The sequence below is a fragment of the Eucalyptus grandis genome, chromosome 2 (assembly GCF_016545825.1).
Source record: "Eucalyptus grandis isolate ANBG69807.140 chromosome 2, ASM1654582v1, whole genome shotgun sequence".
Lineage (NCBI taxonomy): Eukaryota > Viridiplantae > Streptophyta > Magnoliopsida > Myrtales > Myrtaceae > Eucalyptus > Eucalyptus grandis.
This window is the reverse complement of record NC_052613.1, coordinates 52,864,254-52,884,345: the sequence shown is the minus strand read 5'-3', so window position 1 is coordinate 52,884,345 and position 20,092 is coordinate 52,864,254. Positions and strand designations below refer to the sequence as shown.

At 41.2% G+C, this 20,092-nt stretch overlaps 1 protein-coding gene across 1 annotated transcript; it reads left to right on the top strand.

The window, feature by feature from the left end:
• Positions 1–6,632: 6,632 nt before the first annotated feature.
• On the top strand, positions 6,633–12,182 carry LOC104435657 (receptor-like protein EIX1). Its single transcript, XM_039307212.1, has 2 exons — positions 6,633–6,749; positions 9,279–12,182. Exons 1-2 carry the CDS (start codon positions 6,633–6,635, stop codon positions 12,180–12,182), a joined length of 3,021 nt encoding a protein of 1,006 aa, XP_039163146.1.
• Positions 12,183–20,092: the final 7,910 nt, after the last annotated feature.

The following is a 20,092-nucleotide window of genomic DNA, read 5'->3' as shown; positions in this document are numbered from 1 at the left end:
TATATATAATGCGAATGGCACTAGTTATCCTGTCCTTTGGGGCTGGCAATGTTGATCTTACACCTTCTTTATCATTGTCTCACACTTTATTAGTGCCCTCTCTGTCTAACCGGTTACTCTCTGTTGGCCAACTCACTGATGCTTTGAAGTGTTGTGTTCTTATGTATCCATCTTTTTGCTTATTTCAGGATATCCTCACGAAGGAGATTATTGGTCGTGGTACTAAAAGGGGGGGCTGTACTATGTTGATGACTTTCAAGCAGGCCGAGCACATCACACAAGTAGTGGGTCTACTAATAAAGAGAAAGCGATTTGGTTATGGCATCGTCGCTTAGGACACCCGTCTTTTGGGTATTTAAAACATTTATTTCCAGACTTGTTTCATAATTTGTCAGATACTGAATTCCAATGTGAGACATGTATTTTGGCAAAAAGTCATCGTGCCTCTTTTCCTTTGAGTTTTAATAAAAGCATCAGGCCATTTTCTTTGGTTCATTCGGATGTGTGGAGCGCTTCACCGCTTACTACTCTATCTGGGATTCGTTGGTTTGTAACATTTGTGGATGATTGTACCCAGATGTCTTGGGTTTATTTAATGAAGCATAAAGATGAAGTGGCAACAATATTCCGTATGTTTCATCAGATGATTGCAACACGGTTTGGGACTCAAATTCAAGTCCTTCGTAGTGACAATGGTGGGGAATATATTAATCAGCATCTTGCAGTTTACTTTCAGGATCACGGGCTTATACATGAAACGTCTTGCACTAGGACACCCCAATAGAATGGTATCGCTGAAAGGAAGAACCGCCATATCCTCGAGACAGCATGGGCACTCCTCATAGGTGGTCAAGTTCCATCTCGTTTTTGGGATGCCGCCATGGTTACAGAGGTACATTTGATGAATAGAATGCCATCTCGTGTGTTGAATTTTCAAACCCCACTTCAAGCACTTGCATCCTATGTTCCTCTTCCTTCCATCATGACACTACCTCCCAAAGTGTTTGGGTGTGTGGCATACGTCCATCTCCACAAGAACCAACGGACAAAACTTGATCCGTGTGCGGTGAAGTGTGTTTTCTTTGGTTATGGCACTCATCAGAAAGGATACCGTTGTTACAATCCGGCTACCAAGAAAACCCACATCACAATGGATGTCACATTCGTTGAGTCCGAATTATTTTTTTCCACACCCAATTGTACCTTTCAGGGGGAGACTTCTAGTGAAAGGAAAAATTGGTGGGAATGTGGTGTGATGGCAGGGGTTGCGGCTGATTTTGCTTTAAAAAAGAATGACCCTGCAATGCCAACACCTGGTGACACAAGGACTGGTAACACACAAGCTAAGGTGCAAGTTGACAAGCGGGTTCACATGTTGGCCAGCAATGGTGTGGTCATGGATCATGGTGGGACAATGGAAAATAAGCAGCAATACACTAAGGAATCTGATCATCAGGTTGATTTGGTGCAAGAGACACACAAACAATCTCAAGAACAGCTCCCTCCACTTCAAAATACCCCTTTTTTAGTACCTGACAATTCTCCTGAGGATACTCCTGAGGTAAGTTCTTCTACCACACAGAATTTGTCTGTTGATACTGATGTAGCTATTTGTTATAAATTGCCCGATAGACATAATCGTGGCAAGGCTCCTAATAGGTACTCTCCAGATGTGGAAGAACGAAGGTCAAAGTATCCGATTACTAATTATGTTTCGACAAAGCAATTGTCGAGACCTTTAAAGGCATTTGTCTCGAATGTCTCTGCAAGTAGAGTTCCTAGTGGAGTACAAGAGGTATTGAGGAACCCCAAGTGAGTTCAAGCAATGCAAGAAGAGATGGAAGCTTTACAAGAAAACAAGACTTGGAGACTTATAGTATTACCGAAGGGAAAGAAGGCGGTAGGATGTAAATGGGTCTTCACCATCAAATATAAAGCATATGGTTCTGTTGAGAGGTACAAAGCACGTCTGGTAGTAAAGGGATATACTCAGACCTATGGCGTGGACTACCGAAACATTCTCTCCAGTTGCAAAAACGAACACTGTGTCTTGGTATTGTTATCACTTGCAACAAATTTGGACTGGCCCTTACATCAATTTGATGTAAAGAATGCGTTCTTACATGGAGACTTGGAAGAAGAGATCCACATGGAAATCCCACCAGGATATGTGTGTGCTGATAAATCGGAAGTGGTATGTAAACTTGAGCAGTCGTTGTACGGATTAAAGCAATCACCATGGGCTTGGTTTGGTCGCTTTAGCTCTGCAATGAAAAGGTATGGGTACACTCAAAGTAATTCAGACCATACGTTGTTCCTGAAACGGCAGCATAACAAAGTGACAGCATTGATTATATATGTAGATGACATGATCATCACAGGGGATGACCTTGAGGAGATCACAGAACTTCAAAGGAAACTGGCAAATGAGTTCGAGATGAAGAACTTGGGGGGCCTAAAATATTTTTTGGGTATTGAAGTGGCTAGATGAAAGGAGGGTATATTCTTGTCTCAACGAAAGTATGTATTGGACTTGTTGGCTGAGGTGGGGATGTTGGATTGCAAACCTACTGATACCCCTATAGTACAGAATCATAAACTTGGAGTTTTCCCTAATCAGGTATCGACCAATAAGGACCGATATCAAAGGTTGGTAGGGAGATTAATTTATCTATCGCACACTCGGCCTAACATTGCATATGCTGTAGGAGTTGTAAGTCAATTTATGCACACTCCTAGTGAAGATCATATGAATGCTGTAGTTCGAATTTTACGCTACTTGAAGTCAGCACCAGGAAAAGGACTTTTCTTTGCGAAGAATAATCACCATGAGGTGGAAGGATTTACGGATGCTGATTGGGCTGGCAATACCTCGGATAGGAGATCGACGTCAGGCTACTTCACATTTGTGGGAGGAAACTTGGTTACATGGAGGAGCAAGAAACAAAAGGTAGTAGCCTTGTCAAGTGCTGAAGCTGAGTTTCGGGGGATGGCTAAAGGACTATCTGAGCTTTTGTGGCTAAAGAAGTTGTTGACAGAACTTGGTTTTCCACCTAAGTTAGGAATGCAATTGTTTTGTGATAATACGGCCACGATTCAAATTTCCCACAACCCAGTTCAACATGACCGCACTAAACATGTTGAAGTTGATAGGCATTTTATCAAGCAAAATCTGGATGATAGGGTGGTGAGCTTTTCATTTATCAAATCTGAAGACCAGTTGGCAGACATACTTACAAAGGTTGTATCGAGTCGAGCTTTCCACAGCTCACTTGTCAAGCTGGGTATCAAAGATATTTTCTCACCAGCTTGAGGGGAGTGTTAACATGATCTGTCAATTAGGGCCTCAATATGAGAGTTTTTCTATTTAAGGTCTTTATATATACATATGTATCTTTTGATTTGTAGGAGATCTCCTAATTTGTAGTGATTTATAGGAGATCTCTAGATTTGTAGGAGATTCTAGGATGGTTACGTCAGTGTATATATGCGTGGTTATATTCTTGTAAAAAATATGGACCACAGTAAGAGAAAAATTGTTTTACTGTTCAACAGCTCGTCGTTGAACTACACTATTTGTATAATCCTCGAGTCGTCACCAAGATGCCGTCACTATACATCGTTAACAACTCCGATGTTCGGTCCCAATCCCGCCTTGTCACACAGCCCGTGGCGCGATGTCTCGTCTCTAGCTGGCGTGGAATTTGGCTGCCAAAATCAATGAGTCAACCGCAATTACAAGGGGATGGCAGCTCCAGCATCGGAAGAAGAAGGCCCCGAGGTATGGAGCGGGCAGTCGCTCCTCTTCCTCCCCATTTTCACGACCTCCACCCCTGCAGGACACATCTGTCCAGTTGGCCGTTTCACCTATCGCCAGCATCAAGCAGCTCATCATTTCGCGGTACGAAGGCCGCACGTTCATGTTTCCTTTCCCTGCTGAACACCGCACCATCCGCTCGTTTCCCCAGCCCATTATCACGTTCATCCCACAAAAAAATCAAGAGCTTGACCAGCTGTCCAGCCCCTCTGAAAACTCTTGAACTCTCTCCATCATTTGAAGATTTTTAAACCTTTTCCCCCACTCCTCAATTGCCACGAACAAGACCACATTTCTAGCTGGCATAGGATAAGGTAATTGAGTCAACAAAAGCTGCCCAAGGTGGGCAGAGTTGGCTGAAGGAAAGGGGACAGAGAGAGAGAGAGGGAACGATTAGTCCCCTGGCCGCACGCTCTCTTCAGGTCCTTCAGTTTCTTCCCCCCATTTCGGTGGCAGCTGTGAACCAGAGAAGCTAGCAATTCGCGGCCCTTGCGTCGTCATCGCCAGCTTGTCTCCATTCCGCCAGACCGTCTCCACAACGCACTAGGACCTGAGACAAATGGATATCATCCATTCTATCCTATATTGATCCTTTGTCATGTGATGAGAATAGTTTCATAGAAACCCAAGAACGTTGTTGAGATTTTCATCTAATAGAAGTTTTGACTATGTTGTTCATTTAGTCAGAAGTTCCAACTACGTTACTTAGTTATGTTGTTGAGTTTGAAATAGTCAACTTGTATTTAGGTCATAGAGGCATGGGTAGTCGATATTTGGCAATGTGCGAAGGCTGGAACGGCAGACACTTTGAAGGAAATTCGTGACTGAGCTGAGGGCAGGTTCGGATCTAGCCTGATTCAGAAGTTTGCTAATTTTTCATCGACTTATGTGTTACAAATTTCATTGGGCGTTATTCACGAGAGTTGTCCCTTATTGACTATTCTACAACATACTTTAATTTCATAATTTTTGGGTTTCATATGAAAAAAATATATTTGAAAAACTTCAGGATTCAAAATCTGTTTTTGGGTCGCATGACCGACCTCTTTATGCTTTTCATTTTCTACAGATTTCTCAGTCCATAATTATGAAATATGTTCTTCACAAAAGTTGTAGAGTTCATCCCAAGCTACCACATACTAAATTTTCATAATTTTTTGGTCTCAATAGGTTAGTGAAATATTTATTTTTCTACTCAATTTCGTCCTGGAGATTTTGACTGTTTTGAGCCCAGATTGCAAAAATTATTTAGGACTGTATGAACTGAATTGGGTTTTAAGTTCTCATGAAATATGTTCCTTTAGATCTTTTCTACCTTGTACCAAAGTTTCATAATTTTTGAAGATTGATTACCTAGACAATAGCTATCAACTTTACAGGCGTGCGAGATGCCTTATGAGGCTAGTTTAGGCCTAGAATGTGGGACCTTCCCCACAGTTTACTTAATACCTATATGGACGAGTTTGTATTAGTCTAAGGAATGAAAACGAATGATAATTCATTAGATGCATGCTTAAATCCTTGAATGATAGTGGCGTTAATGTACTTTTAATTGAATTGTGAAATTGCTGCATCATAGTGTGAATGTGTGATTGATAATGCTGTCAATCCTTGGGATGATGATGCCCCGGGTTGTAGAGGGATGCCTGGAGGGGTAACTGGGTTTCTTCAAATGCCTGGGGGGTGTAATGTGGTTCCCCCAGATGCGTCGCTATACCGGATGGGTGTGAGATGCCCGGGGGGTAACGAGGTTCCTCGGAAGATGATGGTAGTATGAACTTGTATTGATTGTGACTTTGGTATTCCTGAATCGAACTATTGGTCATTTGTTAGGGAAAGTTATTACTTATATTGATCAACCGTGTATTTTGAAAGGTTCTCAAGTTAGCTATTGTGTATGTGATTTATGAAATTTTCTATTGAGATTTTCTTTGTCATACGCTGATCGATTTGTGTGGCATAGACTAGTGGAATTTCTACTTGCTGGGTTGTGACTCATTGGTTTTGACTTCATCTTTTCAAATCATTAGAATGTCGATCCCACTTGCCTCCCCGATGATTCGCTACGGGGTGCTGGTGAACTTCACTTGGGAGAAGGACAAGTTCACGAACCTGATTTTCAGAATATTGTCTTCATTCGGATTAAGTCGAATATGGCCGTTGACATTACCCTTGAGTTCGTTAGGGTATATGCTTGCGTTAACGGACATACGGTGGGTCCACTCCCACTGTCCTCTAAAGGGTTAGGAGGCAAAGACAGCTTGGTGACATAGGAAGGAGGTAGAAGGGAACACGATTTTTGGAGCTCGGAAGATTTTGAGAACATCAAAGGCCACTGTTAGACGACACTTGTGCAGCTAGGTGGGGAGGGGTGACCAACCTAGAGTCTAGTGTAGTCAGTTTAGTGCTGACCTTTTGTACTTTCCCATGGCACCCCACCAGTCATCTAATGTACATGTATGAATAAATAAGAAATGAAGTTGCCTTATTTATAGAAATCGCATGTACCTTGAAATTTTTGTTGTCCCTTATGCTTCCCCATGCTTAAGAAAAATTACAATGAAGAAGATATTGACAATAGTAGTTTTACAGTAGCCATGACGTGCTGGGTCGTCACAGAAATGGAAATGAATGTGCTGCCGTATGAGGAGAACACAAGGAAAAGACGTTGGCCCCTTCTCTTCTGCCGTTTGTTGTCGTTGCACCACGAGGAGGAACCCGGGGCGAGTGGCTGACCAGTTGACTCCTTAGCACAGCCTCACGCCAGCTGATGCTTGTGGAATGCTACTGTGGACTCCGCATGTTTCAACGTGCGATGGGTAGCTTGGGGATTAGCAATGGATGTGGAGCAAGTTGCTGTTGCAGTGAGGTTGGGGCGGTGGTGGCACTGATGTGTCGCTGTGCTGGCAGTCCGATGGCGCCGCAGCAGAAGGTGTGTCATACGAAGGCTGAAGGGTCGCGAGTGGGTGACTTGGACAAGCTGAAGTGGTTGTCCTTGCGGTAATAGGCACGGGAAAACACAACGGCAATGCGGATGGCGTGGTCTGATGGCCAATTTGGTGGTGCAGCATTGACCGTTACGCATTCGAGACTCATGATTCCATTGAGCAAAGACTCGGATATCATAATATGTGATGTCATTTTTGAACTTTAAATCAATGTGTAATGTTATCCTCATACTTTTAGTTTATTTAATATGATCATTGAACTTTTGATATATGTTCAATTTCATCCCTAGACTATATGAAAATATTTTAATCGTCCTTCCATTAATTTAAGTTAATTAAATTTGTTGATTTGTCTTTCAATACGGGAAGTTTGAATAATGAACGAAAAAAGAACGTTACATGTGGATTATCCACATAAAATATTCAATTCAATTCATATCATAATATAATAATCAATGTTATCAAATAACATGGATAATCATTTTTCCAAATTGAACAAATTAAACAAATTAAAAGGAATATTATGTTCTAATTTGAGTTGAATATTTTATGTGAATAATCCATGTGTCACGTTTCTCTCGTCCCTCCATTAAAATGTTCCAAATTAGAACCCAAATTAACTTGAAATAATGGAGAACTCAATTGAACAATAATAAAAAAATTCATTGATCATATTAAACAAATTAAAAGTTCAAAAATGATACTGCGCATTGGATCAAAATTCTTGGACCTTTTGTGTTATTATCCTTAGTTTGAAAGATCAAATGAATTGGTATGGTTGTATCAAGTCTTGTGTGCATATTATTGATAATGCAAAACCTCAAAGAAAAATAATCTACTAGAATAATGAATAAAAATCCAGTTTTTTGCCCCAAAAAAAAGAATATTTAAAAATATTTTTCTAACAATGATCACTTATATCTCTTACAAAAATGAATAAACGAAAAATATATTCATTATTCATGAAAATATATAGACATAAAATTATTGGTGATAATGAAAATGTTTTCCATTAACTAATTATTTTAAGTGATATAAGCGATTATTTTCAAAAAATATTTTTCAAATAATTTATTTTTTATGAAATAAATGAAGCATAGTTCAAAGTCATCGGCATTGTCTCGCATTGCAATCATAAGAATCAACAAAGAGGACATCAGTACGAATGTGAATTATGATCGCAACAGCTAATTTTGACGATCCAACTATCAGATGGGGGTGAGCAATCCACTTTTACAAGAAAATGGTTCATCTTGATCCAAGCCATTTGGACCTCATAGCGTAAGATGATCCTATATGTCCTCAAAAATCAGTGCAGCAGTAAAGCCTACTAGAGGGGAACTGAAAAAAATGGAATTGAAGTGGATGATTCATCATAACTTAAATATATTTCCACGATCAATGATTATTCTGTTTCGTGAATTACTGAAGGCAGCTTCCTTGAAACGTTCACGTGGCGTCTAAGACACGATGCAGTACAAAGTGGTGTCAAATCCTTGTGCAAAGTTCAATCATTTTTTTTATTATTATATTTTTCTTTCGATTTTTAATATTTTAATTTTTTTTTTTTTTTTTTCGCCTTTTTCATTAGCCCGGTCGTCGGTCATAGTGGCGATCGACGATCGACGACCAACGACCAAGCATATACGAACTAGAGCCTCACCACAGGCCGGCAAGGGCCAATGAGGTCGGCTAGATCGGACCACCTGCACGAGGCTCGAGCCTTGCCTGAGGTCGCTAGAGCCTTACATTTGGCAAGGCTCGAGCCCCACCTAGGTGGTTGGATCTGGCTAGCTTTGAGCTTGCTAGAGGTCGATCAAGCGAACTAGGGCCTCGCCAAATCTGCAACTTGGGCAAGGCTCGCCATGACATTTGGTGATCTCGGGCGAGGCTCCAAGTGGCTAGATCTAGCGAGGCTTGAGATTGGTCAAATGAGTTGGGGCCTCACCAAATCTAACGACAAAGCTAGGCGGGGCTCGAGCCTCACCCAGGTGGCTAGATTTGGTGGGCCTCGAGCTCGGTGGCGTTGAGCGAGCTCAGCCTCACCTATGGCTGGTTGCTTGTTGCCGCCATGGCAAGCAACCGACCAAGGAAGAAGAAGAGAAAAAGAAACAAAAAAAAAAGTAAAAGAAAAACTCGATTTTAAAAAAAAAAAAGGAAAATGTGTTTGATGAAAAAAATGAGGTTGAAGAAGTTATGGAAAATGTTTTCACGTTGTGAAAAGTGAAAATTTTTCCCATCTTTGTGTTTTTCAAAAAAAAAAAAACTTAAATAATTCATTTTTCGTGAAATGAACGGTAGAAAATTCAAAAAACCTTTTCCTTGTTTTCCACTAAATGGGAGAAACCAAGAGAACTGTCAAGATTTCTACTCCAAGAGAACCGGCGAGATTTCTACTTGGGGTTGTGCATAAAAGTCCCTAACATGTTGTTAGATTTTGTTGAGTGAAGATGGTCACCATGAAAACTTTCTTTCTACTTCTTCCACTTCTTTCTCTCCACTTGCTTTCACAGCTTCTTCCCCTTAAAGCCAATGGAATAAGCTCCAACACCACCAATTGCCCTGTAAAGGAAAGACGAGCCCTCTTGAAACTCAAAGCTGGTCTCAAAGACCCTTCCGGCTGGCTCTCTTCCTGGACTGGCCGCGATTGCTGCGAATGGGTTGGCGTGTGCTGTGACAACGACACGGGCCGTGTTGTGAAGTTGGATCTCAGAAGCCCCGACATATGCGGTGACATTGTAGATGACGACGACGGTGCTCCTGAATCTGCACTAGAAGATTACAAGCCGATGTGTCTGAGCGGCCAAGTAAGTCCTTCCTTGCTTGCTTTGAAGTACTTGACTTACTTGGATCTGAGCCACAACAATTTCCAAGGCAATCCCATTCCCAGTTTCATAGGCTCTCTCAAGACGCTGACCTATCTTAATCTCTCCCAAGCATCATTTGGTGGATTAGTCCCTCCCCAATTAGGGAATCTCTCGAACTTGCGCTATCTTGACCTCACTTTCAACTTTTATTCCCGTCAAGAGCTCCGAGTGTCGGATTTAAATTGGCTTTCTGGTCTCTTTTCTTTGAACTACCTTAACTTGGAAGGCGTCGATCTCCGGAAGGGATCTGCTCGTTGGCTGGAGAACGTTAACATGCTTCCTTCTCTGATGGAGTTGCACTTGGAGGACTGTCAGCTCTCTGAGTTCCCTGAATCTCTGTCGTTTGTGAACTTCACATCGCTTTCGGTTCTTGATCTCTCTTTTAACAACTTCAACTCCACAATGCCTCAGTGGGTTTTCAACATCACAACTCTTCTTGAGCTCACGCTCATTCATTCTGAACTCAAGGGCTCCATTCCCGCTGTTGCAGAGGGTGCGCTTTGCAAACTGCGAAAGATAATTTTTTCCTTAAATAGCTTGACAGGAAACATAAGCGAGCTTGCAGTGGGCTTGTCTGGGTGCAATAATAGCAACTTAGAGGAGCTAGATTTGTCGACCAACGAGTTCAACGGTCCGTTGCCCGACTCTCTGGGATTGCACAGATGTTTAAGAGTTCTTCGACTCTACCAAAATTCCTTCTGGGGACCGATCCCGAGTACTCTAGGAAATCTATCACGTTTGGTTGAGCTGGACTTGTCCTTCAATAACATGAATGGTACCATACCAGAAAGCATTGGACAACTGTCGAAGCTGACCACTTTGGGCCTTTATTCGAATTCTTGGGAAGGTCTCGTTACGGAAAGTCATCTCCGAAGTCTAAAAGAGTTGGAAATTCTCAAAATATCATCTTATCGGGGTAGTTCACTGAAGTTCAGATCCACCCATGGCTGGGTTCCTGAGTTCAATTTAAGTTTAATCGCAATTGAGAATTGCCAGTTGGGTCCAGAATTTCCCAAATGGCTGAAGAATCAGAAGAAACTGTCAAGCATGACCCTTTCAGGAGCTGCGATTTCGGGCACAGTGCCCGATTGGCTGTGGAAACTGTCGCAACAGCTTCAGATATTAGATCTTTCCGAAAATCAAATGGTGGGGAAACTTCCCAGATTCTTAGAGTTCGATTTTGGAGCACTAGTCAACTTAGCTTCCAACCGATTGGAGGGTTCATTTCCACTCTGGTCGGATGTGATTGCCCTCTCTTTGAGGAACAACTTGATTTCAGGACCTATCCCAGCAAATGTCAACCGCCACATGTCAGCCTTGGTTTTGCTGGATGTGTCGAACAACTCACTCACTGGAGACCTACCTTCTTCAGTGAGCAGGTTGGAGAATCTAATTTTTCTCGATTTATCAAACAATGCTCTCTCTGGAGATATTTATGCTGGGTGGAACATTATGCCGGGCATGACAATCTTGGATCTTTCCAAGAACAATTTCTCCGGTCACATTCCCTGCCAAATGTGCTCGTTACTACCTTCCCTTGAATGGCTAAAGTTGAGCACCAACAATATTTCTGGAGAGTTACCCTCTTTCTTGTTAAACTGCACTCGCCTGCACACACTCGATCTAGGGGAAAACAGACTTCACGGGGTAATCCCGCAGTGGACTGAAAAAAGCCTCAATACGTTATCGGAATTGATCCTCCGGTCCAATAGTCTCAGCGGAAGAATTCCTGAACAACTGTGCAACTCTCTGAACCTGCATGTCTTGGACCTCGCCAATAACGACTTGTTCGGACCGATTCCCAGATGTTTCGGCAATATGTCAGGGATGAAATCTTTAGAGCCCCACAGTTGGTCACCCCGGTCATACAAAAGTCTTTACTTTGGAAGCATTGAGTTAAGCATGAAGGGAAGGTTGATGGAGTATTTCAAATTGATTCCACTAGTTAACATGATAGACCTTTCGAGAAATAACCTCTCAGGGGAAATTCCTCCAGAGATATCAAATCTCTCCACATTGAAGGCACTGATCTTGTCGAACAACCGACTGACGGGAAACATACCGAGCAACATATCAGAGTTGAAACAGTTGGAAACTCTTGACCTCTCATTCAACCACCTGTCAGGCCAAATTCCTCCTGGCATGTCCTCCATGACATTCTTGAATAGTTTGAACTTGTCATACAACAACTTGGACGGAGAAATTCCCGGAGGCACCCAGTTCACAACATTCTATCCATCCAGCTTTGAGGGAAATCTGGGCCTCCGTGGGCTTCCGTTGTTGCGAAATTGCTCAGCTCCGGGGCCGGACGCACCAAAACACGGCAAAGATAAAGGAAATGAGGAAGATGATCACGGAGAATTATGGTTCTATGCAAGCATCGTACTGGGATTTCTGGTGGGATTCTGGTCCGTTTGCGGCACACTGGTGATAAAAAGGTCCTGGAGACAAGCTTATTTTAGATTCGCGGATAAGATTAAGGACAAGCTCTATTTGACCGTCCAACTGAAAATAGCTCGTTTGCGGAGGAATTGGGAGAACGGAACCTGATGCTTCACTGAAAAGATACAAGCAAGACGCTTCATTAGGTAAAAGAAGGCTTTTGAGTCAAGTTCTGCTTATATTAATGGACGTGGTCATTTTAAGTTTCGACTAAAATACTACTAGCTTCTGTAAAACCCCTGCCCTTTGCCCCATCTTTCAACACACAGCATTGAGTAAATCATTCTCTGTCAATGTAATGTATGGCTGAGGTCTTCAGACTAGTTATACGTTTTAAACAATCGCACTCAAACTCCAACTGCACCCGAATCTAGCATTTCCTCCACGAGATTTTCAACCTCATGCAGTGACCTACTGGTAGAATCTACAAGAAGAAAACATTCTAGCAACCTAAATGCAGCCAAAACAGTTCGTCTTTGACTTAAATAATGTCCCCTTATTCCAATTACTGTAAGGGACATCCACTCCAACAACGAAATTACATGGATAATACCTCAGGGGACATCCTCCAACAACGTAAAACATTATCCCCCATCTCCGGATAACCGCCTTTTAGGGGTTTGAACCCACCCAGATTCCCACGAGGCTGGTAAACATCAAGCCCTTCTCGAAAGAGAAGACGAAGACTCTTGACTTGTGATAAAAAAATTTACGTGCAGTAAAGTGGACGGTAATGCATAGTCGCCATCTGACACCAGCAAATTCTTAGTCATGATACTTTGGGAAATTTGGGGAGCCATCACTCAAAAAATGCACAGGAGTTTGCAAGTAATTACCCACCGAGTATCACTATAGAAGTCCGTGCACTTTAAAAGTCTAACAGACTAGATATTTTGAAGCTTTTTACAGTTTCTTGTCTATTAAAGCAATATTAAAGGCGCATTTGGCAATCATTCTGTTTCTGGAAATAATTTCTGAACAAAAGAACGGTTTAGTAACTACACAAAATTTATTATTTTAGAATAGAAAAAGAACAAAAATACGTTTGGTAACTGCATAAGATTTTTATTCCAATTCTTTTTCAATTACCTTTTTAGATAAGTATAATTTTGATATTGAATTCTCATGAATCACTCACCAATATAATTATCTTCTTATGAGTGAAGAAATCATATTATATTTTATTATATTTTTAATTTCAAAAGAATTCGAATTTAGAATTCTATTTCATTCTAAAATTCTATCAAATCATAGAAATTCTATTAATTAATTATATTTATACTAAGTAATAAAAATATTAACTAATCAAATTTTTATTAAATAGTAAATAATAAACTATAATATAAATTTAAATATAAATAATAAATAATAAATTAAAATACAAAATTAAATATGTATTCTATATATAGCAAAATTTCAATTCCTACTTCAAATCATTTTTGATTTTTAAATTATGTTTTTATTTTTTTTTTTTCTTTTTTTTTTTTTCCTTTCTTTCTCCCCTTCTTGTTCTTCTTCAAGGTGGCTAGTCACGGACTTGGGATGACCGACACCGGCTAGACGAGGGCTAGCGACCTCACCGGAGTGTCGCCAGCCCTCGGCGAGGCGTCCCTAGTTGGCCGAGCCTCGCTAGCAATTTGGCGAGTAGCCTCGCCCGATCTGGCAAGGTTGAGCTCGGGCGAGGCCAACCTCGCGATGGCTCGGCAAGGTCGAGCCTCGCCCGGTCAGGCGAGGCTCGTCGGTGGCCAAGGGAGGCCCAGGCGAGCCTCCAGTGAGCTCGCCAAACCTCATCCTAGCCTGGTGAGCCTCCAGCAAGCTCACCAATGACCGGCGGCGATGGATGACAGCTGGATGACAAGGGGCGGTGGCGGCGACACTTGATGAACAAGGCAAGGGGAAGAAGAACAAGAAGAAAGAAGAGGAAAAGGAAAAAAAAAAAAAAAATAGGTTGACTTGATTTTAAAATTATTCCCAGGAACAAAAAAGTCATTTTTTCTCAATCTTATTTCAAATCTACTTCCGAGAACAAAAAAATAAAAATTTGTTCCCGGAAATAAAAATTTTACTAAATGCGTTTCTGTTCTAAATTTACTCCCGGGAAACAAAAGAACGAAGTTGTCAAACAGGCCCTAAGCAAGTGTGCTATCGACCTGCTGAGGCTTCGGGTTTCTTCCACCACTATGGGGCTCATCCTCTTCCCTCTCTTGCCAAAACTCAGGTTTCGGACCAAATTTGGTAGGCAGCGCTGGGAAGATGATCTGGATTTCACCTTCGGTGTTCTCGAAGATTAGTTCGGGGTTGCCTCGGCGCTGTAGGCAGAGCTTTTGCTGAGACTGAATAGGCTTTTCACCAGGGACTCGGTAGGGAATGTGGTAACACCTGACTTGGCATCAGCATTAAAACTTTCCTGGAAAAGCAAAAAAGCAGCTTCTTGGGTTCAGTCGGCAGGGGCTGCACGGAATTAAGCGCTCCATCCGCCTGAAGAGACTTATTCACCGGCACATTTCCGAAAGAGCTTCTCGGGTGGATCGGAGAGTTGCCACGAGATGGGGTTGCATCTACACAAGTAAAACGTATCCTGGTCGCATAAGCTATAAGCCTTTTTATTTGCAACAAACACGTTGACATCGCGCAAATCAGCTATAAGCGTGAGCCACTGAAATAATCTTCATAGTCAGATTCCCACCAGGCTTGAGATTCGAAAAATATCTCCTCCTTGGTACCTGAGTGAAACTTTTCATTTAAGCAAATCAAAGCCTCAACAGCCAGTCAACAACAGTATAACATTGAGCATCAAGAACCCATAAGCACCGCGGAACCATATGGCAATTTTCGATCCAACCCGCATTTTAGTACGGAGCACAGAATCTAAATTGCATCTTAACCTACCAAATGGAGAAAGCCATCCGTTATAAAATACACAATAGAAACTCAACTACGAAAAGGAGAGAAGCCAAAACGTAGCGATGATGTAAGTAGTTGGAAAAACCGACACTTATAAACCCACACACGTGAACCTCAAAATTTGTACCCACAGAGGAATTGCCTGCTTGTGTCGAATCTCACTACACAGAGTGGCAGAAAAGCGAAAAGGAGAATTACGCAAAGCCGACACATGTCGCAAAGTCACGACCCGATCACGAGCAAAAAGGGAAAAGTCCGGACAACCATACCGAGCTCGCGACAACTCGTCATTGGCGTGGTCGGCTAAGGCCTCGGGCCAGCATTGGTCACTGAATTCCGAGCATTGGCGCTCACTTCCTGAATTATGAGTGAGCATGATCCGGATTGGGCTGGTTCACCCCCTAATCTTATAACCAATCCGCACAGTGCTAGTCCTCAATTTTTAAGATCGAGAACCGACCCTATTGAGCTTGAGACCGAGAACCATAATAACCCAATAGGTTTGGTTCGATTCCAGGGTCAATCCAGGACCAATCAATAATTTTTTATTTCATTTTTTGTATTCCTTAAATAAAAACGATTGAAGATCGGACTAACCCAATGGGTTCGGTCCAGTTTCAAGGTCAACCCAATGCTAACCAATAATTTTTTATTTCATTTTTTATACTTCTTGAAATGGCAATTGAGGACTGTACCGACCTAATGGGTTCGATGATGAACGAGGTCAACTAAGAAAAGCAAGCAAGTGGTGAGGGTCAAGTAGAGTGAGCGTCGAATAGAATAAGCATCGAATGTCGAGCAGGAAGCAACAAACCAAACAAGCATCGAGTGGCGAGCGGCACAAGTGACCCAAAGTGAGCGAGGCAAGTGTCGAGTAGCGAGCGGTTTCAATTTTTGCAAATTTTTGCAAATTGAAGACTAAGAGGACAAATAAGACAAAAGAAAATGAATACTAGAAGAAAATGTCATAATTGTTTATACATTTTTGGACACCGTGAGGACTTCTCACAAAAACATTTTCTCCCCTTCATAAATTATGGTTATTGATGACGTAAAATACATTAAAATCTAAATTATTAAATAACAATGTAAGATTACTTGAACTCCTCGTTTGATATTGTTAACGCTGTTTATTTTAATGTTTTCTCTATATAAAAATTATAAATAATATATTATATATATATTTAGAGTTGGTCCAGATTGAACCGACCCAAAACTCCCGTTCAAGAAATCAACTCGCACAGTCTTTCGTCTAGGAATTCTAACACCAAAGATTGACCTAGTCTCCCTGGGAATCGGACCAAGACTGACAAAGTTAGGGCAGTCTAGGGTCGGTCCAAGATTGACCCTAGACCGATGCTCACCCTTACCTGAACTGGGATGCTGCCACTCATCTCGAAGGCCATGGACAAATCAAGCTTCACGGCAGCGGAGTTCTGGTTCCTAGGAATAGTGACGCAATTACCCGTGACGACCCGCCTCTTGGTTACCTTCTTCCCCCTTATGCTACCTCCTCCATTGCAACGGAAAAACTCGAGGGCCCCCGAAGTTCGTCCTCAAAGCAGAGAACGGGGCGCTCTGCCAAAAGAACACTTAATTATGACCAGGATTTCTTTGCCATTAGAATCAGGAATATCTCAATTGAATAGTAGGAAGATATTGCTTAACCAACTATTTCATCCTCAAAGCAGGGAAAATTCGCAAAGTAGGTGCCTACACGCTTCTCGTACAAACTTACTTTAAGTCCACATAAAGTGTGATAATCCAAATCAAGACCCCTCGAAAAAGAGGGTGAAGAGCCAAACAAATTTATTGACGATTTCATTATCGAAATTAGAAGAGCTGCAAGGGCATATAACAACTTAATAGAAAAATGACGACCCGCTAATCACAGTGGCATTGTCAAATTTCCAATAAAATATGAAAGATAGCACGTGATGCTTCAAAAAATCATGAAAATGCATTTCCAGTTTTTGACCACCTTATGCCAAAAGAAAACGCAGGAACAGTGTATTCATGGCTATGTCTTCACTCAGTCCTCTCTCCTTTCAAAAACAATAGCTAAGACAGTAGAAGGATCACCTCGCTCGAATTCTAAATATGAGGCCTGTATGTGCCCCAGTACAAGCTCTTTCCGTGCTCCCCTTGAAACTGCCAAAACCAAAACCATCGGAATCTCAAAAACTAGAAATCATAAGCGCACATCCACAACACGTTCACTCGGCAGGCCCGGCCACAACATGCACAAAAGCATAGCGGTTAAACTCGCAGTAACCTGAGGAAGGTCCATGATCTTCAAAGCAGGGACCGGCGTCACGACCCTCGGCCGCTTCGCTTCCTCCTTCGGCTTAACCAGGTGGTTGACCATGAAAAATATGACCACAAACGCGCTGGCGCCGGGGCGCCGAGCACGTGTTTGAGCTTAACGTTGAGGATTCTGAGGAAACTGCCGTCGCTCTTGCTTCTATCTCTGTGGGGCCTCAAGGGAGGCCTCGCGGTCTGCGAAGGATCACCGTCACCAGAATCAAGTCCGGACTTGGTCCAGCTCCGGGCGGTCCTTCGTCCTCCTCCAGTCATGATTGAATCGACGGAAGTCGCCAGTTCACAGATTGTCTGCAAGATTGATCAATGAGAGCGAAACATCTCGCTCGATAGAAAACTTGTAGCAGAGAGAGAGAGATGACGATAGGTGATGGATGGATTTTGAAGTTTTGGGTCGTGAGCTTCGTCTTGGGTCAAGTCAAAATGAGACTGCCCTGCCAACGTCAATCTGGAACTGGAACTGGAACTGGAACTAGAACTTGGAACTCCGCAGGGAGGGGGAGATAGGGGCAGAGTGGCAAAGCTACGGCAGGGGCACTGGCGAAGTGGCAAATGGGCCATGCTCACGAAGAGAAGGCCCAAAGAGTTCCGGATGGCATTGGGCCTCGGCCGGCATCTCGACACGGCCCGTATGACAGTTGTATCAATAGCCCGGCCCGGACTCAAAGAAGGTCCAGATCAGCCCGTTATCTGAATCTGATCCATCTGCTTTATTGTAATTGACGTTAGTTTAAAAAGAAAATGACACAAATAGTTCTTAAACTTTAGTCAATGTGTAATATCGTTTATGAACTTTAAATTAATGTGTAATGTCATTTATAAACTTCAACCCAATGTGTAATATTACCCCTGTACTATTAATTTGTTTAATATGATCGTTGGAACTTTTGATATATGTTCAATTCCATCCATAAATTATATGAAAATGTTCAAATTGCCATTCCATTAATTTAAGTTAACTAAATTTATTGATTTTCCTTCCAATGCAGTAAGTTTGAATGATGAATAAAAAAAAATTAACGTTACATAAGGATTATCCACATAAGATATTCAATTCATTATTATCAAATAACATGGATATCATTTTTCCAAATTGAACAAATTAAAAAATTAAAAGGATCATTATATTCTAATTTGAGTTGAATGCCTTACATAAATAATCCACGTATCACGTTTCTTTTATCCCTCCATTAAATTGTACCAAATTAAAAGCCAAATAAACAAATTTCATTAACTTGAAATAATTGAGGGATAATATTGGATAGTTTCATATAGTTTAGGGACTCAATTAAACTGTTACCAAAAATTCAGGGACTGCATTAAATAAATTAAAAGTTAAGAATGATATTGCATATTGGGTCAAAGTTCAAAAACCTTCTATGTAATTCTCCTTAGTTTGAAAGATCAAACGAATTGGTTTGATTTTATAGACTCTTGTGTGCATATTATTGATAATGGAGAACCTCAAGGAAAAATAATCTATAAGAATAAAGAATAAAAATCTAGTTTTAGGCTCTGTTTTTCATTAAAAAAAAAAAAAAGAAGAATAATCTTGAAACATTTTTTCTGAAAATGATTGCTTGTATACATTATAAAAACGAATAAACAAAACTATCTTCATCATGTACGAAAAAATTTTCACATACATTATTGGCGATAATAAAAATATTCTCCATTGATCAATTATTTTAAATGATACAAGCAACTATTTTTATAGAAACATTTTTCAAATCATTTATTTTTCATTAAATAAACGAAGTATAGTTCAAAGTCACTAACATTATCTCGCACTACAATTGTAGGAATCAACAAACAAACAAACAAACAAGAGAAGTCAGTACACATGCAAATTATGATTGCAAGAGCTAATTTTGTCCACCCAACTATCAGATGGAGGGTATCAATCTACTTCTACAAGAAAATGGTTCATCTTTATCCTAGCCACTTGGACCTCATAATGTAAGATGATTCTATTTGCCCTTAAAATCATGCAGCAGTGAAGCCTCCAGGAGAGGAACTGAAAGGAGGAGTTGAAGTGGATGGTTCATCGTAGATATATTTCCACGATCGATGATTATTTTATTTCGTGCAATTCTGAAGGCAGCTTCCGCGAGACATTCACGGGGCGTCTAAGACAAGATGCAGTTCAAAGTGGTGTCAAATCCTTGTACGAAATCCCTGATTGTCAAAGATTGAGGGATAATTTTTAGTATTGTATGTGGAAGTTCGCCAGAAAGCAGGTCAACATGCGAGATCCTCCAAGTCTCTGACCAGGTCATTCGATTAGAATTTCTTGCAGGACACGAAAGGGAGCATTCCCATTCAGAAAAGTAACGTCGAGTCCGATAATCCGCCACGAGAGGTGACCAAATCGTGTACTTTTTGACTTCAGTGGACGAGTGTTTAAGCGCTTTGTTATGGTTCGTATTCACATGTCACATGATACTACCGAAAGCAATGCTTGTAGCATCAATTGCGCATAAACTCAACTATTTGTTACACCGAGTGATGAATCAGAGCTGAAAAGTCAAATATTCATGTAATTACAAACTGTTTGTTATAGTCATAACATTAATATAAAGAAGACGATAACAATTTTATAATCAAAACTTACAAATCTTGGAAAAAAAGAAAATAAGATATTACTGAAAAAATAACATAAAATTAGAGATGAGATACGGATATCCGAATCTCTTTTAAGGCGATTAGTTCCTGCCAATGGTGCTTTATAGATTCACGAACTATACTTCCCAAGACACAACACCTCGAACCTATTTAAATTAGCACTATAC

Bases quoted from the DNA above. Each gene is read 5' to 3' on its own strand.
- LOC104435657 (XM_039307212.1), top strand. From the start codon at position 6,633: ATGGGTAGCTTGGGGATTAGCAATGGATGTGGAGCAAGTTGCTGTTGC. The intron at 6,750-9,278 runs GTGTGTCATACG...TTGCTTTCACAG, and splicing joins CGATGGCGCCGCAGCAGAAG to CTTCTTCCCCTTAAAGCCAA.